Below are 22,677 nucleotides of genomic sequence, written 5' to 3'. Positions count from 1 at the left end.
AAAGGATCCATCTCTCTGCTATAAATGTATTTGTGTTGCAGTGTTAACAGAAGTAACAAGTTATTTTAGGCAGGTCTGTTACATAAGTTTTTTATACAATTATTCTTCAGAGTAGAACCACACTTAAAGCTTTTTGTGTCTGGATGTGTGTTGGTGTCATGGAGTCATCAGGTCAGTGCTCTGGAACTACTCCGTATGAAGCCAGTCTCTGAACATACTGTCTCCTGGGTCTGACCTCGGAGCATTCAGCATCCCCTTCCACATCGTGCGCTTCCCGCAGCGAGTCTGCACAGGCGGGGTTCCTGGGGAAGCTAGAGGGCCCTGCACCCCAACTCTGCAGTCAGACATGGCTCTCAGCCAGCTGGTAAAACAGAAGGTTTATTAGTCGACAGGAACACAGCATAGAACAGAGCATGCTATTACAGAAATCAGTGACTTTCAGCCAAGTTCATCTTGGGAATCCTGCGCCAGACGCCCTGGACTCCCCCTCTTCCAGTCCCCCCACGCAGACTACCAGCTTCCAGCGATCCGACCTCCCAACACCCCCCCCTTGTTGCTCCTCCTCCTTCTTTCTCACTTCCTGGGCAAAAGATGTCACCTGGTTGCATCCCCCCCTCCTGGGTCTCAGGTTACCTAGGTGCAAACAGCTGGGCAGCCTCACCTGCCCTGAGGGGCTCAGCAAAAATCACACACACCCAATTCCCACCGCTGAAGTATCAGTGCAGTACACAGGGAAACTAAGGTACACACGGTATTAGTATAGGACAGTAAGAGTCACATACAACATAACAAGGTGAATAAAACCTACTTCGTCACAGCTGGACAATCACATGGGTTACGGTGTTCAATTCTTGAGTGCTCGATGTTGCAAACTAGAGAGCGCTGAGAGAAAAGCAACAAAACACCATTAGAGTTGAAAAGATTCTTATGACATGCATCACATCAATCCTTTAATATATCTTTTTAACAAAAGAGCTGTCTTACTCCAAATCTTCGTGTGTCCAAGTCATACCGGATTGCTTTTCTGACATGAGGTTTTTGCTATTTTTGTTATGCCTGTTAGCTGAGCAGAGCAGATAGCAATGGAGAGTGAGCTGGCTTCTATACTAGCTTGACTATTAACATTCACTGAGTGCAGAAGCTCTTGTGCTTATATGTGAGCCAAAAGGGACCCAACTTAACTTTCCGATCCCAACTTGTTTTCTAGACAGTCAAAAACACGGCCTGTAAACTGAGCAAACTTGATAGTGTCATTGAGAAGCTTGACTGTCCCAGGTACTGTCACATCAGAGCGACCTCTTCTATTAAGCCATACCCCTCATCGCTGTCAGTGCGGGCTCCGCTTTCTTTAGTTCTCTGTGGTGCTTGTGTGTTAACAGGGATAGCTCAGTGGTTTGAGCATTGGCCTGCTAAACCCAGGGTTGTGAGTTCAATCCTTGAGGGGGCCATTTAAGGAACTGGGGTAAAAATCTGTCTGGGGATTGGTCCTGCTTTGAGCAGGGGGTTGGACTAGATGACCTCCTGAGGTCCCTTCCAACCCTATGAGTCTGATTCTTTTTCACTATACAGAAATGTTTTGTGACTACTAGTATATGTTTTAAAGATTCTCTGTGAGCTCTTTGGTACAAGCAAAGTCTTTGGTATGTGTTTGTACGGTGTTTAACATCTTGATGGCCTCTGGATATGCTACACAAATAATTGATCTATATGACATGAATACTTGGCTGCAGGGAAAAACAGTAGATGAAAAAGCACAATTTCCTGAGGACCTTTTTTGATTTTTCAACCCTTCATTCTGCTTGAGATCCAGAGCAGTGGGTACAGAAGCTAGCTACACAGACTGAGCATAGCTGGATTAGTGGGTTTGGCACCCTCTTGTGGCATAAGAATACAAAAAACAAAGTTCTTGTTAATAGTTCTTATGGAGGAACATCCCTATGTGAATGGCACATTCCCACTGAAAGAAAAACCCCGGTCACTTGGAGTTCCTCTAGTGTAGCATGCTGGGGGCTGCAACATGTGTATTAATGTTTGGATGGATGCTGGTTATCTGAGGTCATGTACTCTATATGACCCTGATCCAAAGGCTATGGAGGTAAGTTCAGAGACTCTCATTGACCTTCGTGGGCTTTAGATCAGGTCTGTGGAATCTATTCCCTGCTCCCCCCGACTGGGACTTTCTCAGGCTTTGAAATGGTGGATTTCTCCCATGACCCAGAGCCATGCTCTGGATTGCTCATGTGGAGAAGGCTTCCCTATTCCATCTTAGTTGTGCCCTTATGCCTTGCAAAGGAGCATAGTTTTTAATCCTATCTCTGTAATCCTATCACAGGAGGGGAAGGAGGAGAAAAGATGACAAGAGCCCACGGCTGCCTAAAAGAAGGTGAGTGTGACTTACCTTTTTCTCCACCTTCCTTACTGTAGATTTTCATCCTTTCCATTTCTTGTATGGAGGAGCTTAACCCCCTAAGAACCAGCTACTTCATACATGATTTTATTGGGCATAGTTTAGAAATCATTGTAGCTCACTCTAAAACCACCATGATGGATTCTTGCAGTCAGGTCATTTTTGAGTTGGTCGGTAGCATGGCAGAAGCCAATGATAAGGCTACAGGTGCTCTGTCACTGTCATCTCTTGGGTGATGAGCACACGTGGCTAAAACCCACGAGCAGTCCTGGGGTGGAGAGCTACAGGGGAGAGCACAAGTTGAAATGTGCTGACTCACAAGACAGTTGATCTGGTGACCTCGTCACTTCCACATTATTGGTGAGCTGCAATGGCTTTCTTGTTTAATCTATACTGCATCTACTTCATATTTTCCATCTAACCTCTCTGTGCATTACTGTCCCATGTACTTCTTAGGAAGAAGCCTCCAATACAGTATGTACGCTGTGAGATGGAAGGCTGTGGCACAGTCCTCGCCCACCCTCGCTATTTGCAGGTCAGTCAGGCTCTTCCACTCATTTGGATCTGGGGTCAAGGAGCTGCCACTCTTTCACCTTTCACTGCAGTGTTCCTTTTTAATGCAGTTTGGTAAGGGAGGCACTGGTTTAGAAGGTGGTGCACTGGACTGGGACGCAGGAGTTTTGGGTTCTGTTCCTAGCTCTGGAAGAGGCCCACTGGGTGACCTTGGGCAAGTCACTTTCCCTCCCTGTGTCTCAGTTTCCCCATCTGTAAAATGGGGATAATATGCTGACCTCCTTTTGTAAAGTGCTTTGAGATCTACTGATGAAAAGCACTAAAGAAGAGCTAGGTGTTATTACTAGCCAGTAACAAGTAATGAAGCTAATCCCAGCCCCGTTGTAACTGTACCATATGTGCCTCTTCACCTGTATTTCTGCTTTTCATCAGATCCCAGATCTGGTATAATTGCATCCTGTTAGCTCTCCTGCAATGCACAAGGAGGTTGATTGTAGCCCTTATGGTCTGTCACGTTGCTTAACTTGTCACCTGGGATCTGATTTTCAGCAGTTCCTTTAGTCAGACAGAGAAGGTTGTAACTTTTTTGTCATCTTTCCTAGCATCACATCAAATACCAGCATCTGCTGAAGAAGAAATATGTGTGTCCCCATCCCTCCTGTGGACGGCTCTTCCGGCTCCAGAAGCAGCTGCTACGGCATGCCAAACACCACACAGGTACTGGGGGAGGTGGGGAGACTTGAATCCAACCCATCATCCCATGGATGGTTGGAGAGGGGAAAACACTCACCTCTCCTGAGGTGAGGAAGAGTCTAACCTAGGTAGCGCAGATGACTGGTGGTTATTCCCTTCCTGCTGGGACTACTACCTAATTGCTCACGCACACCCATTAGACAGTGCGAGTAGGTGGAAGTAAGCCTTTGGGTTTGTACTGTAGCATTATTTTATTTGGCATATAGGTTGCCTTTTTGCAACAGTGTCATCCTGTTTTCTCCACATTTAAGATGCTCTTGTCAGGCTTCACCTTGTCAAGCATGTGGGATTGGTCAGGATCCCCTTTCGAGCCCATCCGCTCTACCTTTAATAATCCACAGGGCTTGCTGTTGAGCATCCGGAGATGCTTCCTCCTTCGTTAGTCCTGGTGGGATCAGACAGTTCTTAACTCTTAAATTGCTGCCTCGCTTTCACCCAGAAACCTTCAAAATTAAAAGTGGGATCTTAGGGCAACTGTCAGATGAGTGGACTTTCAACCCAAGAATGTGGTTCTGATCCAGATGCAGGTGTTAAGCTGAGATGTGTCTGCTGCTTTACAGATCAAAGGGATTATATCTGTGAATACTGTGCCCGGGCATTTAAGAGTTCCCACAACTTGGCAGTGCACCGAATGATCCACACAGGCGAGAAGCCTTTACAGTGAGTACTCCTGCTTTGCCTTGCCGGCCTTTTGAAATATGCCTCTACCTCCGTCAACTGGCCACATTTCCCTGGCCACAGCTGACTCTGCCTCGTGCACCTGTCTGCGATTCTGTGTCTGGCCTTCATATGCCTGCATTCTCTGTTGCATCGCCTTACTTGTGTCCATGTTCCCCTACTGACCTCTTTTTTTCCCCTCCCACTCCCCAGGTGTGAGATCTGCGGCTTCACCTGCCGGCAGAAGGCCTCTCTGAACTGGCACATGAAAAAGCATGACGCAGACTCTTTCTACCAGTTCTCCTGCAACATTTGTGGCAAGAAGTTTGAGAAGAAGGACAGCGTGGTGGCACATAAGGCCAAGAGCCACCCAGAGGTGCTTATTGCTGAAGCACTAGCTGCCAATGCAGGCGCCCTAATCACCAGCACCGACATCCTGGGCACTAGTCCAGAGTCCATTGCCCCACCCACCGATGGCCAGGGCCTTCCCCTCCTCCCTGACCCCCTGGGAAGCACTGCCCCTGGCGAGTGCCTACTGCTGAACCCTGACGGGATGCCAAAGGCGTACTGCAGTGGGGCTGAGCGCATGAGCCTGATGGCCGATGGCAAGCTCTTCGTTGGCGGCGGTAGCAGCGGGAGCACGGAAGGGCTGGTCATGAACACGGAGATTCTGGGAGCCACCACAGAGGTTCTGATTGAAGATTCTGACTCTACCGGACCTTAGCAGGCAGGGAGCACGTGGTTGTTGGGACAGCTCGGACTTTGTATTTAAAAGAGAAAAATGGAGAAACTTATTAAAAAAGAGAGAAGTTAAACAAATTTAAAATACTAGTAAATAAACGAAGGGCCTGCTCCCCTCCAGCGTGGATCACAGCACCCCCCGCTTCCTGACCCCTTCTCTGTCCTACTGCCCCTTTTCAGAAAGGGGATGCTGCAGTTACTAGAGCGAGACAGAGCAAAGGAATTCTCCGAGTGAAGGGAAGCAGCCAGAGGCCCTCACTCACCCCAAACCCAGGCGCCTTCCCTGCTCCTCAACAAATCCCTGTTTGCAAACTTGAAAGAGTTTGGGCTCTGGACCAGCTTCTCGTTCTTAAGACTCTCTCTGCCCAACGTCTATGCATTGCTGCATTCTGCTCCTTGCAGTCTTGTCTTCTTCCTCCTGGGTCTGGGAGTTTGGCTTGGCACTTTAGGGCCCCTCAGCAGGGTGAGCTGTAAAACAGCACCTGTCCCCCCTCTCGCACCCTTCCCCTCTGTCACTGATGGGAAGTAGAGGGCACGCCCCGGCGCTCAGATGGTGCTCGCTTGCTGAGATGCTGGGGCTTGGCTCTGTACGAGAGCCCTGTGTGGGAGAGGCAGTGAGAAGGCTCCGATTGGTGACAGTCATTTGCACTTTGAACATGTTTCGTTTTTGTGTGGTGGTAACAAAAGTCCTTATTTATTGATCAGAGGGTCTGGTGTTTTTAATGACATTTGCGGGGGGTTGGCTCCTTGACATCAGTGGAACTCCTCGGGGTTAGCCGTGCTGGAGCAGCAGCTGCTAGGACTGATCCCCACCACAAAGAGAATCAGGGTGAAGAAAGCACTACGGAGGCTGAGGAGCTGTTTGTAAACAGGGCAGTGTGACAGGCCCCATGGGAGGAACTCCATTTGCATTGTGGAGTTTTGGAGCAATTGTTTGCTTTGGGGTGGGGTAGGCAGTGGGGGATGGGTAGCTTAGTTTAGGGCTCTGAACTGCAGAAACAACTTTATATAGCGTTCTCTCTCCCTCCCCAGTTTATTCCAAGCTCCTTGCATTAACCCTTTTTTTTCTCACTGATTCATCCTCACTCCCTGCCATTGGAAGGATTAGCACTGATAGCCAAGGAACTTGTTCCAGTCTTGTGACAGATGTATAACTAAGTGGCGCAGGATATCACGTTCCCCATCCAATTCTGCCTCTCCTTTCCTGAAAGAGAGACAGCTATGGGGGGGAAGAGACTGGGCTCATGATTTGAATAGAGGCAGGCAGACTGACTGACATCTGGTTGCGGAAATGGCAACTTCTCTCCCTGCACGGACACCCCTGGGGACAGAGCATGGGGTGTGTTCCCCCTACACATGCTCCTTACAAGGCCAGCTTTCGCAAACGTTCCTAGTTTCTGTGAGACATGGTGTGGTTTTGCCTGAGAGCGAGAGATGGGCATGCATAGCTTTGTAATTAAGACACCTCAGAAAGGTTTAGGACATAATGTATCTTAAGTCTTGAGCGCAGATCTTTGCTCTGTCCATTGTCAGAAACTTCATGCAGTGACCTTACCTTTGTTTGCTTTTTGGAAAAAGCAAGGAATAATCTGTTTGCTCGTGTCCATGTGGTTCAGGAGGCAGTTACAATACCCTGTTTAAACACCGAGCCAGCAAAACTTGTTTGTTGTAGAGCTGGTTGGAAAATGGAATTTTTCTGCAGAAAAGTTTGACAAACTAGAAGAATGTCATTTTCATTGGAAATTTACTGCAGAATGTTTTAACGTTTTCTAAAAACTGGAAACAGGCTGACGGCTGAAATCTTTTGGGAAAATCACAGCAAAATGTCTTGTTTCTGGTCAGGTCGACCCACATTTGTCAAACATATTGTGAAACAATTCACTTCAGTTTGGATCAGTTCAACATTAAACTGTGTTTACCTGAGCTGCTGCAGGTCACCCTATGGGGTGGACTCCCTGGTCAGACTGCATCTCCCAGGATGCACCATGTTCTTCCCTCTTTCTGATAGATTGGTTGTCTCGTGTAGTCAGATGGTTGTGGTGCATCATGGGAGATGTAGTCCAGCTGAGAACATAAGAATGGAATGGGGGCTTAAGGCATTGGAGCTACAATTCCCAGCAGCAGCAGCTCAGGAAGATGTGCTTTAATGTTGAAATGAGACACAACTAACTTTCATTTGGAATGTTGAAATGTCTCGTTTCAGTTACAAACATCAAAACCGGTTTAGCATTTCCAAATGGAAGATTTTGGCTTTGGGGCAGGAAGCTGAAATGTTCTGCAGATAATTGAATTAAATAAAATTTGCTCAAAACCAGTTTTGACGGAAAGCTTTCAACTAGCCCTAGATATGTGGTTTTGCTGGCCAGGACGACTGTGGCCATCTCCTGACACCTGTGTTTAAAACTCTTCTAGTCTAGGTCCTGACTTTGCATGATTAAAAGCTATTGTGGTGCAGGTTCGTTTTGGCTGGCTGGTCAGCCAGCCAAACGCTGCTACAGACCAGTTCTGTGGGAGCTCTGTGGAAACCCTCCGTCATGTGGTTTGAAGTCTGATGCAGACCGGGCCTTCCAGGGAACACTAAAAGGAGAACTTTGCCTTATCAATTTCCTTTTATTTCTAAGGATGGCACTAAAATGCTATTGGGTGGAAATCTCACTCTGGGGTGGTGCAATAGCGAGACTGCCCCATGACTTGCCTGCAGAGTGATGCAGCCCAGTCACCTCGCCTGGGAAATAAGGATGTGGGCTGTTCAACTTCTCCAGTAGAGGGAAAGTTTCTCCCATTTCCAGCAGGCAGCAATGAGTGGGTAATTCGGCTCTGAAGTCCTTCCTATCCCTGTCACTTCCTTGCCGTCATCCCACACACTCTTCTGGTTTAACCTTCCTTCCTCCCTCCCCCCTTTGGTCTCATCCAATTGTTTCTGTCCTTAAACACAGCCTTCTAACCTCCAGGGCAGGAGAGACCTGTGTAACTTCCAGCCTCGGGTTTAAAAAACTAAAACTGACACTCAATGCCTTCCTGCTGCTTCTCCCCCTCCGTGTCTCTCCCACCACTCGCATGCAGTTTGCTTCAATAAATTATTGTAGTAGTTTGCAATAAACATTTTTGTATTTTTTTTCCCCCCATGTATTTATTTTTTTCTCCGGCGGCGGGAGCACATGGGGGAGCTGGGCTTAGGGTGCTTCCTATTCCCCTTTCACGTAGGCTGGTTTGTGGTGACTGACTTAACATCACTCCCCACCCCTTCCTTTTAGTGTTCAGGGTGGGAACTCCCCATGTAAGCTGCATTCTCCGCAGTTGGAGTTGCCTCTTCGCGTCCCACCATCAAGGTTAAGCTTGCATGGGAGTTGTGCAGAGGGGCTTTTGCTTTGTGCATGGGGCATCAGCCGCCCGCTGTCACTCTGCTGCCACTCCATCTGGCACTGATGCTTCCTGAAAGCTGGCTGGGCATCCTTCAGTTCCTGGGACAGGGTGGGGAGGCAGGGGGGACAACCTGGATTAGCATGAAACCTGCCAATGGGGAGGGGGGGGGGGTTAAACTTTATACTGCTTAGCAGCACTACCTGCAGTAGCCACCAGGTGGCAACACAGCTGTTGCATTGGCACACCCCTCTCGTGCGGAACCAAAGCTGGGGAGAGGAGATGCATAAGCTGACAAACCTTTGATTGCTATAAGTCTTGTCCCACAGCAATATCCGCAGGGAGAGGGGGAGCCCAGGTAGCTACCTGAACCCAAGTTGGGGAAAGGGTAATGTGTAAAATGTAATAAAGGACACTCTGCTTTTCAACTCATTTTCTCTTAATTTGGGTAAGACATAACCAAAATACATGTATAAAGGAAAAAACAATAAAAGTTGTTTGTCTTGGTGCATGCAGCTTGTCTGCGGTGGTTGTAGTGGATTATGCTGGGATCACAGGGGAAGGGCATGGTGGTATATAAGCAGGGTGGGAGCCGTTATTTTCAGTTACATTTGAGCAGGGTAAATGCCTAATTAAATTCCCAGAGGACGGCAGATCAGCAGGGATATGGGTGGTAAGGACGGATGGCACTAGTATCATGCCTGCTGGATGGGGCTTTTTCCCTTCACAGCACCAGTTTGAATCGTGGTCAAAAGTCTGGAAATCAGGTTGAGCTGTCTGCGGTTTGGTGACGTGAGTGTGCCAGGGCGGTCTTCTGCCTAGAAGGACACAGTCACCACTAAAAGCGTTGGGACCCTTTGAATCTCAGGAGAGAGCCAAATCTTTCCAAGTGCATATTTGGGTCTAGATAAACTCCTGACGCTGTGCAGAAACAGTTGTGCATGGTGTCCTGGATTTGCGAGTTCTCTGCTGGGGGCTCTGGGCCTGAGCTCCCACAACGTGAGTGGTGCTCTCTCCAGTCTCAACTCAAGGGGAGAGAAGCGACCCATGGTGATAGAAAACATCCCTTGCCTCTCTGCAATGACGGGCTCAGGAGAAGAACCTAGTAGGGAGTGCTGGCCAAGATTTTAAAACCAGCCTAAAAGGGATGGCTTGATTTTCAGGACTGCTGTGGGAAGTTATAGGGTGCTCAGCATTTTGGAAAATCAAGTCTCTTATTTAGACACCTGTTTTTGCAAATCTTCGCCCCTGTAGAATGGTTGCAGTCTCTGGCTGTTGATCAGATCACCTTTCCTGGACAAGAAAATTCAAGTGTGGATGCAGCATGCATGCTTATTTTCTCTTATATTCATTTATCTGGCTGTGTTTTGTCGTTGCTTAACATTAGCTAGTGAAAGGACTCCAAGTCTGGGAAAAGAGGGTTATGGGCACTAGACCTGGCTCAGCACGAAAGGAGAGAGCGAGAACTTCCCAGACAGAACAGGGAGGATGCGGGAAATAACGGATCGTATCAGGCTGTGTCTCATCTCAGTGGGGGATTATCAGGACACCCATTTGGCAGCTGTATACAACAGGGGTAGTCAATAGGACCGTGGGCCAAATCCCAATCGCCAGATGCTTTTGAACAGACTCCAAAATCTTTTTATTTACTTATTTTTTTATTCTTTTCTCTGGACCTTGACCAAGAAATTTGGACCTTCACAAAAAATAGACTACCCCTCATACAAGTTGTGAGGGACAGATGTAGCCGCAGATGAGTGGACTAGAGCTGTAGGGGAGACAGGCTCTGGGGGAGGAAGGGTGGAGCGAGTGGGAGACTGATTCTGGGCCAGGCAACTTGAAGGCGCATGGAGGAGGGACATGGTAAGATATGAAAAATCTGCCTTTGTGGATCTCCACGGCAGACATGTTCAGTCTCTCCCCAGGCGCGTGAGTGGCTAATGCTCTCTAGAGTTGGAATGTGCGAGCTGAGCAAGGGATTTTTCTGGCTTGGCCGTGGCGCAGCCCCGTGTGATCTCTCTGGCTCAGCTGCTCTCTGCATCTGGGACAGCCGGCTGGCGTGATGGCTTCGGCCGAGCAATCCCCTGTGCCCCTCCAACACCACAACCTCTGCAGCCGCATCATCCTCCTGGCCAGGAAGATCCGCTCCGACGTGGCCAGCCTCCTGGAGTCCTATGTGAGTCTCCTCCTCCCAGGCCCACCCCTGAGCTGCGACATCTCGCCTGGCAGCCAAGCACGGTGGCACCTTGCTCTGCCACCAACACTGCCTTTAAAAGCAAAGGAGGTGGCTCTAGTTTGACCTCCCTGCCTTGGGTTTGTGGGCATCTTCCCATACTTGATACGGATGCATGTTGGGTACAGGCTTATAAAGAGCGTGGGGAGGGGGTGGGGGTATTCAGTCCATCAGCTCAGCCAGTGGATGGAACTTGCCAGGTGAGTAAAAGGGTCCTTGTGCAGCCTCATGAAGGTAAGGGGTAGACTGAATTCCTCCTGTGCTTTTCCCCCTCCCCCTGGTGGTAGGGAGATGAGTAACCAATGTCTCTTCCACCTGTTGCAGAGAATCCAGGCTCTTCTCCTTTGTCCTACTGCACCTCTCGTGCAGGTTCTGTTCTTTTCTATCACCCCTGAAGCAGAGAAACAGCCACCTCTAAGGTAGAACGTGACTGATGCTTGAGAGCATGCAGCATGCACACCCTTCTGGGGATTGAACTAGTGAGATAAAGATTGCTGCGGCCTCACCCGCACCCTCTGGATCAGGGACAGAGAGGACATGTAACACGTTCCCCCTGTGCAGCAGTTGAAACGGTCTCCAATTGACCCGTCAGTGGGAGGGAACATACATCTTTGGGCGGTGTGGGAATTCAGGCGGGGTATGGGTTAAAGTTCCTGCCCTTCACCCCAAAATGCAGTGGGAGGTTTGGTGCGGGGAGGGGAAGGACCTTGGGTTTGTCTCAACAGAGGCTAGAGCTTGGTTGGGGGGAAGGTGGGTGTGCTCAAGGTGCCTCAGGCAGGGTGTCACCTTGGGGGCGCTGCTAGAGAAGGAAACGGAGCTGATGGTTCATGGAATCTGAGTCAGGCTCTGAATCCGCTTTCCACCAGCACATGGGTGATGTGGGCTGGCGCTGTCACAGGAGCACTGGGGGCCAAGCTCTGGAAAAGCCCTGCTGTAAATTCCCCCGACACTCGCACCTTCCTTGAATGCTCCTGACTTTTCATCAGGAAGCTTTCCAGCGGGGATTTTCTAGCCAGCTCTAGAGGGCAACTCCTGCCGAGCTCCTGCCATTTTGCTTTTCCATTAGTTTGGGGCTTGTTTAGGAGAGGAGTGACCCCTAACTTCATAGATTCCACCACTGGAAGGGACCAGGGGGATCATTTAGTCGGACTCCTGCAAAACACAGGCGAGAAGCCTGCCCCGAAATCATTCCTGGAGCAGAGCTTTGAGAAAAACATCCAGTCTTGATTTTAAAACTATCGGTGATGGAGAATCCACCACAACCCTGGGTAAATTGTTCCAATGGGTAATTACTCTCATCAGTAAAAATGTACTCCTTCTTTCAAGCCTGAATTTGTCTAGCTTCAACTTGCAGCCATTGGATTGTGTTAGACCTTTCTCGGCTAGATTTAAGAGCCCATTATTTAATATTTGTTCCCCAGGTGGGTACTTATAGACTGTGATCAAGTCACTCCTTAACCTTCTTTTTGTTCAGCTAAATAGATTTTGCTCCTGGAGTCTCACTATAAGGCAGGTTTTCCAATCCCTTAATCATTCTCTTGGCTCTTCTCTAATCCCAGCAGTGATTGTACCAGTGTCAAATACTCTCTCCTCGAGAGTCCCATTTCTGCATCCTAGTATTGCATTACCTCTTGGGGCCATAGCATCACCCTGAGAGCTCATATTTGGTTGATTAACCAGCATCACCCCCACAAACTTTTTTCAGAGACCCCTACCCTGTATGTATGGCCAGTACCGCCATAGGCAGCACATAGGGGCTGGCTACTGTTTTTGCTGACAACAGGGCTTGAAACAGGGACTTCCAGAGCTAAATGCGTGCCCTGCTGCATCTTCAGCTAAAGAACCAGCCTTGGTAGGTGGAGACTGTAGCAGACCCATCTCCTCTGTGGATCAGGGACAGAGGGGGACACAACACTGGCTGGTAGCTACCCCTGTTAGGTAAAAAAGCAAGTCCTCACTCACCTCTCCAGCACCCGAGTTCGTGCGGAGTTGGTATGGGCTCACAATCTGTCAGAGACCAGACACCAATTCGTTGATCAACGGGCTCACACTATCCTTAGCTTGAAAGGCTTCAGAGTAAGTGTGGCAAGTTTATTAGGGGTGAGCATCAATATTTATACACAGCAGTAAACAAAGTGATTAACAGATCATAATGGTCATGCATAATCAAACAAGATTTTACAGGATAAAACAGGTTAAAATGTACATTCAGAAAGAGATAAGGGGAGATGGCTACTTAAGGGGAGGGGGGTGTCATGAGTAGTTCGCAGGTCAGAGCTTTGATTAAAAGTTCAGACAGAGACATCAAGTCTGGGTTAAGTTTAAGCTCATCAAAAGTTCAGACTCAACATTCCTCCATTTGTAGCTTTGGGATTACTATTTACCAAAAGCTACACCCCATTTTAAGGAGCCAAGGGCCGCTTGGCAATTTCAGCCTGGGCCAACTCGAAGAGAGTAAGGCCCTTGGCTGAAGTAGGAAAAGAATAAACTGACCCACATGAGTCTATGAGGGAGGGGACACACTGAATACAGCAACACAGTATTATAAGGATTACTATGGCCCCAACAATACCCACCAAGAGTTTTTTAACCCACCCAAATCCAGGCAGCCAATTCCATAAGGCTCCCCACCAATCATAAGGTGGCTGGCCAGAAGAGTAGTTCTTAGCTATTTCCCTTAGATGTTTGGTACGTTGAAAAGTGTCAGAGTAGGTGTCATTTACAAAAACACAGCATTCTTCATTTATGAGGGCGCAAGTTCCTCCCTGGGCTGCTAACATTATGTCTAAAGCCATTCGGTTTTGCAAAGCTAACTGGCGCAGCTGGGACATTTCCCCAGCCTGATTCTCAAATAGGGTCGCAGTTTCATTGGTTAAAGATTCTAGTAGTCCCTGTAGACGGATGACACCACCCCTCAAGCTAATGAGACCAGCCCACCGCTGCCACGACAAACCATCACGGATATTAATATCTCTGAAGGTTTCACGGATGTTACGAATGTGGGGAAAATGAGGGGGAGTGAGGGAGATGCGAGAAGGCGGTGTTAGCCATGCCAAATAACATGACCCTGCCCAATCAGGGGAGAGAAAGTAATAAGCTTTGGGCCCGCACACCCAGTATGTTCCATACAAAGCGTTTCGGGTATTCCATTTCTCAAAGTAGGAGGTAACCCACCACCCGTTGGACCACTGTTCCCCTGGTAATGCAGAGGGGTCGTTGTGCGAACTGCAGAGGCACAATTTGGTAGTGGTGTTTTCAAAGGGCAGTGTAGTACTGCTTGAGCAGTTGTAGAAGGCAATCGTACGTCCCTTAGCAATTAGTTGGACACCCTTGTGATCTGAGCAGGGCTTCTTAAAAGCTGACTCTGAAGGCCTGCCCACCCATGGAAAAGTTGGATTGGGGTGAGGGATCCACATGTGGGATAAGTGGGATGCGCAAGGCTTGAAGCCAAGATTTTTACTAAAGGTGGTGCCATTAAAATACATGTTGCATTTACTTGTTCCCACAAAAGTTGACCCCTTTTCTTTAACAAAACACAGTGATCCTGTCTGATTGGTTACCCTGAGATATCTGTTAATTGGCACTCCTGTTTTGTCCCATGTAAGATTGTGTTGGACTGGATCTTTTACTCTAGCCAGTGGCATCCAAGTCATATTAGCAGTGGTCAGGGGAATGGGTGTGAAGGGGAGTCCCTGTTCTGCATTTACTGGAAATTGAGTACATACCCAGCAATTACTTCTATTTCCTAAAATACGAGTTTTAACCTCGTGGGAATATCTAATAAAAGCATTATCTTCATAAGCAGAAAATAAACTAAAAAGGCATAATAAAAAACATACAGTTGTCAGAATAAAAGGTCCTCTCATTTTTTTCGAGTCAATTTAAGTCTGATGTCTGAAAGAGGTAAGCTGGTCCACTGGTCGGAGGCAGTGTCCTCAGTGGTGGCAAGAGCTGCTGGTCCGTCACTGTGGTCCACTACGGCTGGCTTGACGTGGGAGTGGTGGATCCAGGATTTGCGTCCTTCCAGGAACACTGCAGTCTGGGTTGTTAAAAGAACCTGGTGGGGTCCAGTAAACCTCGGCTGGAGGGTGTCGCCACGAATGAACTTTTTGGCCCAGACGAAGTCCCCTGGTTGGAACGGGTGGATCTGTTCTTCCAGCGGCACGGTCTGGGAAAACTGCGAGGCTTTCCAAAGGGTACGGAGGCGAGCCTGTAGGGAGAGAAACTGGCACGCGGTCATATGATCCCCTCCCAATAGTGAAACATCAGCACGTGGTAGCGCCCCGCCTTTGAAAGGGGGGTGTCCATAGAGCAGTTCAAAGGGGGATAATCCCAATACACGGGTTGGGCGAGTACGAAGGTGAAACAGGACCAAGGGAAGTACCTGAGGCCACTTTAATCCTGTTTCCTGACAGTATTTAGCCAATGTAAACTTAAGCTCCCTATTCATACGCTCAACTTTCCCGCTAGACTGAGGGTGGTAGGGTGTATGAAAGGAGTGTGAAATGCCCAGTCCTTGTTCTAAACGGCCAAGGACATGACCAGTAAAGTGAGGTCCGCGATCTGAGTCAAGCACGAGAGGGATGCCAAAACGGGGTACAATGTCTCTAAGGAGAATCTTCGCCACTGTGGCAGCAGTACAATTAGCAGTAGGAAAAGCTTCGACCCAGGAAGTCAGAGGGCAAACCAAAACAAGGAGGTGCTTTTTCCCAAAAGCCTTTGGCATATCTGCAAAGTCAATTTGAAGATGTTGAAATGGAGCAGCAGGCGGAGGTCTTCCACCCTTAATTTTTTTAAGAGGCGGAGCAGGTCCATTACGCTGACATGTGCTGCATGCTTTCACTATTGACAGGCAGTAGGGTTGAATGCCTGGAGCATACCAAAAGCGAGCGATGGTGTCCACAAGGGCGTGCGTGCCGTAGTGACCCCCCTTATCATGGTGCCAGCGAACTGCCACAGGGTATGTGGAGCGAGGGAGGCAGGCTCGGCCATCCGGCATAAGCCAGGTCCCTTTGACCAGAGTGGCTCCGAGGCTCTCCCACGACTGTAGTTCAGCAGCGGGTACTGGTACGGGGTACGGTGGAGTAAAGGAGGAGGCTGCAATAGCCAACATGGGCATGGCTAAGGGTAAGACGGCAGCCGTCTTGGCGGAGGCGTCAGCCAGGGCATTCCCACGGGTGACGGGGCTATCATCTTTAGTATGGGCCCGGCAGTGAACTACAGCCAGGACCGAGGGTTCTTGGAGGGCGTCCAAAAGCTTGTGGATGAGGGGGAGGTGCTGAATGGGTTTACCGGCAGCTGTCTGGAAACCTCGAAACTTCCAGAGGTGGATGTGACAATGCACAACTCCAAAAGCATACTTGCTATCAGTAAAAATGGTAACGGTCTTACCAGCGGCCAACTGGCAAGCTCGGGCCAGGGCATAGAGTTCGGCGGCTTGGGCTTCCCAGTTGCCTGGCAGTGAGGCGGCCTCTTGAATGTCCCATTCAGAGGTGACTGCATAACCGGTGAAACGCTTGCCATCAACATAGAAGGAGCTTCCGTCCGAGAAGAGGATGCAATCAGGGTTGTCCAGTGGCACGTCAAACAGGTTGTCCCTTATCTGTAAGATGCTATAAACTACTTCCACACAGTCGTGCTGATCCTGGAGGACTGGCAGGTCAGGAAGCAAGGTAGCTGGATTAAGGGGCCCACACCTTTCAAAAATTAGGTTAGTGTCTTCCAAGAGTTCGGCCTCTAGCTGTTGCTGGCGATGGGCCGAAAAGACTTGGGTTGTGCCCCTACGCAGAAGGGCTGACAAGGCATGAGAGGTCCAAACTGTGGTAAAATGACCCAGGGTCAGGCTCTTTGCCTTTGTGATCAGCAGGGCAGCTGCTGCCAGAGTCCGGGTGCAGGATGGGGTTCCCTGAGCGACAGGGTCGATCTGCTGAGAGTAAAAAGCAAGCGGGAAATGTTGGGGCCCGCTCAGCTGGGTAAGGACGCCACTAGCAATTCCGCCCCTCTCGTGGACAAAAAGGTGAAAGGGTTTGCTGTAATTGGGGGGGCGGAGAGACATGGAGGAGGCCACACTGTCCTTGAGTAACTGAAAGGCTTGGATTGTGTCCGGGGACCACTGCAAAGGGTCAGGAGCAAGGTTAGCAGTGAGTCGGTGGAGCGGCTTGCTTAACTCCCCGCAGGACGGTAACCAGGGGCGACAGAAGCCAATTAATCCTAAGAAACCTCGAAGTTGTTTCTTGGTGTTTGGCAGAGGGCAGTTTTGGATAGTCTTTATGCGGACTGGGTCCATTTGTCTTCCCTCTGGGGTTAATAGGAAGCCCAGATATCGGACCTTCTGTGAGACCCACTGAATCTTGTTAGGGTCTACCTTGTGGCCTCTGGTGTGTAGGTATAATAAAAGTGCCTTACCATCGATGCGGAGGGCAGCTTCTTCGCGATTACCTAATAGGATGTCATCTACGTATAAGACTAACGTGGATCCCTGCGGACTGGTGAAGCCTTCCAAGTCGTGGCGGAGGCATTGGCTGAAAATCGTGGGGCTGTCTCTGTAGCCTTGAGGAAGTCGTTGCCAGACATAACTTTGTCCCTCCCAGGTGAAACCAAAGAGATACTGAGAGTCTGGGTGCACAGGAATGCTGAAAAAAGCTGATTTTAAGTCAATAACAGTGAACCACTCAGCATCCCAGGGGATTTGACTGATGATAGTAGCTGGATCAGGAACTACTGCATGAAGAGGGACCACATACTGATTAACAACCCGTAGATCCTGTACAAAGCGCCAACGAATAGGGTCTCCATCCTTTTTAGGAGGCTTTTTGACAGGCAGTATAGGGGTGTTACAGGGAGTGCGCTGAGGGCGGACTAGCTTTTGTGCAATGAATCCCTCGATAATGGGGCGGATGCCCTCCCGGGCTTCCAACGACAGGGGGTATTGAGGGACTGATGGGGGGGTTAAGGAGGGCTTCACTTGAATCCTTACTGGCTCTGCTGAAAGGAGCAGGCCAACATCAGTGTCAGAAATTCCCCAGAGGGTTAAAGGCAAGTCAGTGAGGTCAGGGGAGAGAGAGGGGGGGGTTTCCCAATTACCCTGAGTTGGGGCCGAATCTCCTAACACTGTCATCAATAATCCTACCCCTTCAGGAGTGCAGGTTAAAGTAGCCTCAAGCTTACAGAGTAAATCCCGGACAAGCCCCCAAATTGTTAGGTAAAAAAGCAAGTCCTCACTCACCTCTCCAGCACCCGAGTTCGTGCGGAGTTGGTATGGGCTCACAATCTGTCAGAGACCAGACACCAATTCGTTGATCAACGGGCTCACACTATCCTTAGCTTGAAAGGCTTCAGAGTAAGTGTGGCAAGTTTATTAGGGGTGAGCATCAATATTTATACACAGCAGTAAACAAAGTGATTAACAGATCATAATGGTCATGCATAATCAAACAAGATTTTACAGGATAAAACAGGTTAAAATGTACATTCAGAAAGAGATAAGGGGAGATGGCTACTTAAGGGGAGGGGGGTGTCATGAGTAGTTCGCAGGTCAGAGCTTTGATTAAAAGTTCAGACAGAGACATCAAGTCTGGGTTAAGTTTAAGCTCATCAAAAGTTCAGACTCAACACCCCCTAGCTGTCCCAGCTAAGGTCTGACTGAGGCTAACCCAAAACAGCAGAGGCTAGGCTACCCTGTCCCTTCTGGTGGGCTCGCTAGCAACAATTTTGCAAGCTCTTGTCGCCTCCTTGCTCATTTCTCCATTGTTCAGACAATGTGGAGCACCCAAGGCCCAGGGCAGTGACAGTAGCAATCTGGTTCATAATAAAGCTTCCCCTTCCTTCCCTGGCCTGGCTCGGTGTGTGAGTGATAAGTGACTGACATTTCCCAGGGTACAATTTGGACTGCTGGACAGTTGCAAAATCACCCCCAGCTGTATTACATGAATGCTCTGGTCAGCAACTCATGAATTACATACAGGGCAACACCATTTGCAGACCTTTCCCCCAGAAATGTAGACTCCTAGAATATCAGTGTTGGAAGGGACCTCAGGAGGTCATCTAGTCCAACCCCCTGCTCAAAGCAGGACCAATCCCCAGGCAGATTTTTACCCCCGTTCCCTAACTGGCCCCATCAAGGATTGAACTCACCCCCCTGGGTTTAGCAGGCCACTGTTCAAACCACTCAGCTATCCCTTTCCCCACAAAAGTTGTCTCCTCCGAGTCTGTACATCTTGTACAGCCCAGCACCCACTGATGATACAAGCTCATATAAAGGCCGTCATTTCATCAAGGGACAATGATATGCACAGACCCTGCTATCTCAAGTGGATGTTCCCAAACACTTCAATCCAAACAACACCGGTTTAGATAAAACAAGTTTATTAACTGCAGAAAGCTTATGCTCCAATACATCTGTTAGTCTATAAGGTGCTACAGGTCTCTTTGTTGCTTTTTACAGAAAGAGAGAGATTTTCAGTGATTACAAGTAATGAGGCATAGAAGTCAGAATTGGTTTTCAAAGGAAAAAAAGATAAAACACCAGCTTATACCTAACAAGCAAAGTGAGCTTAAAAATCAAAGATTTTTCTCAGTATAAACTTAAAGCGGTCTCAATTGGCTGAAAAGCCTCCTAGCCGGGAGCCCTGCCCCAGTTCAAAGATGTTTCCTGTGTCTTTCAAGCTTTGTAGCTGTCCTGAGTAGAGATGGGGGGGAGAGAAGTGATTTGTGTTGTGTGTCCCCTTCATTCGTATACCCTTCTCCCTGTTTGGAGGATTACCTTTAACTGGGGTTCAGGCAACAGGCAGTCTGTTTACACAGAAGCTCCCAATTGTCCTATTGTCAATATGTAAAGTTCTCACTTACACCCTTCTTCCTGCCACAGAATGGCCATTTAACTAGGTGATTGTCCAATTGATCATGCTGATACATGGCTGGGGTGCCAGTGTGTCTGTCTCTGAAGAACTGGTTTGGGCCTGCCTTTCTAACTCTGGAACATATCACAGCAATGTTACACAGTAGAATGTTATAACTTTACATACAATGTTGCCACACATTTTACTCTGACAATAATGTTCAGCAGATTATGAGTTTTTGAATGCTACTTCACAAGGCATACTTTGTACAGAATTTATCATAGTCTTGTTAAAAGGGTGAATGTGGGGTACAGTCTGTCTCAGTGACACTGGGATTTCTCTTCTCCCTGGCATGGATTCTGGTTATCAAGAAAGGAGCGAGTGATTGAGGTGGTGAGGGCAAGTGAGTGGGTTTGGCTGCGGGGGCTGGTGAAGTGGAGTGGGGTGATGGCGTGGGAGAAGGGGAGATGATTAGGTGGAGAAGGGAGGGGAGTGGGTGGGACTAATAGGGGAGAGTGGGGGGCTGATCTTTCTGTAACTGAACCTCCCCCCTCAGGTGGAGAGGCAGGGGCTGGACAGGACCATCAGCCTGGACTCGGTGGATGGCGTGCCAGTTGCGGCCGTGGAGCAAGGGGGCGAGCTGACGGTGGCCGAGCAGTTGGGCGCCAACCTGCAGGCGTACCGGGCATTCCAGGCGCTGCTGGGCGAGGTCCTGGAAGAGCAGAGGTCTCACCTGACCCCACTGGACACGGACTTCCACGCCTCCATCCAGGCCGTCCTGCTGCAGGTGGCGGCCCTGGCCTACCAGCTGGAGGAGCTGCTGGCATTGCTGGGCCACAGCAGGCCCGCCTGGGAGGCAGCCGGCCCCGAGGCCCCGGGCCGTCACAGCTTGTTCGAGATGAAGCTGCGGGGGCTGAAGGTGCTGCAGGAGCTGGCTCACTGGACTGTGCGGTCCGTGCGAGACCTGCGCCGGGTTGCCATGCACAGCCAGGGCTCTGGCACTGCCCAGGGGGGCCAGGCCCAGAAGGAATGAGGCCGCCTGCCACTGGGGTAGATGGGGCCTCCCTATCCCCCCTCCCTTCAGCAAGCCAGGAGCTGGGGTGGGGGAGGGTGCTCTCCCACCCAAGGGTCGGGTCTAGGCTCTGGGGTGGCTCAGCAGAGGGCAGGGGGGTTGAGGGAAGGTGGGGGAAGGGTACCTGTGTGGCGAGAGGGGGACAGGAGGCGGCTCCCGACTCCCAATTCTCGGCTTAGAAGCTGATGGCCCCACTTGTTTGCTGTGGGGAGGGAGCTGTGAAGCGGCTGGAGCCCAGAGTAGCTCCTGAGGGGTGGGGGCAGGGGCTGCCCTGGTGGGAAAAGGAGGCAGGGCAGCTGCAGGGATCCCCCACATGTCCCAGCCCGGGTCCCCCTCTTCTCTCTCCCACTGAGCTGCCGCCCTCTGCCCCACGGCTGATCCCTAGCACTGGGGAGGTGGGCATGAGCAGACAGGAGTGAGTGGAATGAAATCTCTGTGGGGTGGGGGTGGGGGAGAGGGGACAGTCTTCCAAGGCAGTCAGAGGGAAATGGGGGTGAGGGGTTGTCTGAGACAGAGGGAGGAGGATAGATGACTGGGGAGGAACCCGGAGCTGCTGCGGGGAGTCGTCCTACCCACCTCCCACATGGTTTGAGGCCAGCTGAGGCCATCACCGAGTTCCCACCTAGCACCACATGTCTCCTGCCCTGAGATTACAGTAGCTCTATTTGATGGTCTTGCTACTGGGGGCTGAGCTCTTAAGGGAAGAAGGCCAGACAAGCGCCTTCATCTCACTGCCCCCCCCACCCTGACCATGGAAGTTGGAGTCTCCTCTCCCGCCCCTCCTCCTAGCCTTGGCTGCATTTAACCGGTGTGTTGGCGCTTGGAGAGCTAACCAGGAAGTAACGGCTCCTGCTTAAGAAGGGAGACGGGGGCCCAAGACCGGTGGCACTCCTGAGCTGGGGGCCATGTGCCGCTGCACCAGATACTCCATGAAACCCACTAGGGCCTGCACTATTGCTGTTGGTTTGACATGATGCCCAGATGCTATGGTGATGGGCAGCAGGATAAAACCCATGAAAGTCAAGTAAGCAGCAAACCCTATCTGCCTGATGCAGGGCAGGTGGTCGAAGATGCTGCAGGAGCTGGCTTGCTGAAGCGTGAGACCTGTCTGGCTAGGACCTTAAGCCCTTTCCAGACCCTGATCCCCATTTTCCAAGTGGGGAAACTGAGGCATAGAATTGGGCAAGGTCACACAAGAAGCTTGCATCAGCCACAGGAGGGGAGCTGAGATCTGCCCACCTGTCCTGCCCCTTAACCATGTGACCCACAAGACTGGACTGATTGATCTAGCTGCTTTGGGGCCACACACACCCTCCTTCATCTGCTCTGGAGACAGGGCAAAAGCAGCCTCCCAATGTATAGAGAAGGCTTGAAAAAGTGTGTTCTGTTTCGTTTGCCCCGCTTTTCCTGACTGCCGCCTTGAACGGATGGAGAACAGGGGTAGGATCTGGCATGAGAGATCCATATTAAGCACAAAAAGAAGTGACTTTTATTCAGACGGGGGGGGGGGGGGTCTTTTTAAGCATGCATTTAACTCAAGCGCTTTGCAAACAGGTAGGAGAGAAGAGCTCTGTTAAAAATAAATTCAACTGAGGGCTGGAAATCCAAACCTGTGCCTTCCTTCCAGCTATCCTGCCCAATCAGGCACACAACTTTGATCCTGATATTTGGAAGGTAAAACACAAGCAGAAATATAAACTTTGCGTTGTTTCTTCATATGGAAAAACAGCCTTTTAAATCTGTGTCTCTAACATAGAGTTTTCTCTAGTTTTCATCCCTTACAAAGTGCTACCTATGTGTTTTTCTACAAGAGGTAAAACAGACCATACCACCCTGCCACAACATTCACTCACCCAGTGTCCTCCTCTCATCTTTAACCGCTATCCTTCTACCATGGCTGGGTTTGCACTATGTGTTGAACTGTTCTATGAAATATTTTGACACGTGAGATGGTCTGCATCTGACTGGGTTTTGGCTTTTGCTTTTGAAAAATTGGAAGGAATAATTTAATCTGTAACTGTGACTGGAGATATTTTAATACTGACCCATGAAATTCGGCGTGCTGTAATTTTACAATCTCACTCACGATCTCTGCTTCTCCTAG

At 49.6% G+C, this 22,677-nt stretch overlaps 2 protein-coding genes across 5 annotated transcripts in view; both read left to right on the top strand.

Moving 5' to 3' along the window:
- The window catches only part of ZFP91 (ZFP91 zinc finger protein, atypical E3 ubiquitin ligase), a 29,568-nt gene extending 21,382 nt beyond the window's left edge, over positions 1 to 8,186 (top strand). For 2 of the 4 annotated variants that reach the window (XM_065591287.1, XM_065591286.1), the window contains exons 7-11: positions 2,333 to 2,383; positions 2,864 to 2,942; positions 3,523 to 3,637; positions 4,195 to 4,333; positions 4,544 to 8,186. In XM_065591287.1, coding sequence (XP_065447359.1) covers positions 2,333 to 2,383; positions 2,864 to 2,942; positions 3,523 to 3,637; positions 4,195 to 4,333; positions 4,544 to 5,054 — 895 coding nt within the window. In that variant the 3' untranslated portion in view covers positions 5,055 to 8,186. The remainder of the gene's footprint in view (positions 1 to 2,332; positions 2,384 to 2,863; positions 2,943 to 3,522; positions 3,638 to 4,194; positions 4,334 to 4,543) is intronic. The other 2 variants (XM_065591289.1, XM_065591288.1) reach the window with 1 other exon arrangement.
- Positions 8,187 to 10,242: 2,056 nt separating this feature from the next.
- Positions 10,243 to 22,288, top strand: CNTF (ciliary neurotrophic factor). The gene is made up of 2 exons (XM_005295035.4): positions 10,243 to 10,607; positions 20,058 to 22,288. Exons 1-2 carry the CDS (start codon positions 10,494 to 10,496, stop codon positions 20,532 to 20,534), a joined length of 591 nt encoding a protein of 196 aa, XP_005295092.2. The 5' UTR covers positions 10,243 to 10,493; the 3' UTR covers positions 20,535 to 22,288.
- The last annotated feature ends 389 nt before the right edge of the window (positions 22,289 to 22,677 follow it).

The sequence above is a fragment of the Chrysemys picta genome, chromosome 4 (genome assembly GCF_011386835.1).
Source record: "Chrysemys picta bellii isolate R12L10 chromosome 4, ASM1138683v2, whole genome shotgun sequence".
Taxonomy (NCBI): Eukaryota; Metazoa; Chordata; order Testudines; family Emydidae; genus Chrysemys; species Chrysemys picta.
The sequence above is the reverse complement of the archived record's forward strand: the minus strand, read 5'-3'. Positions and strand labels throughout refer to the sequence as shown.

Coding starts and splice junctions, on each gene's coding strand:
- CNTF (XM_005295035.4), top strand. CDS start 10,494: ATGGCTTCGGCCGAGCAATCCCCTGTGCCCCTCCAACACCACAACCTC. Junction 10,608..20,057: donor CCAGCCTCCTGGAGTCCTAT/GTGAGTCTCCTC, acceptor CTCCCCCCTCAG/GTGGAGAGGCAGGGGCTGGA.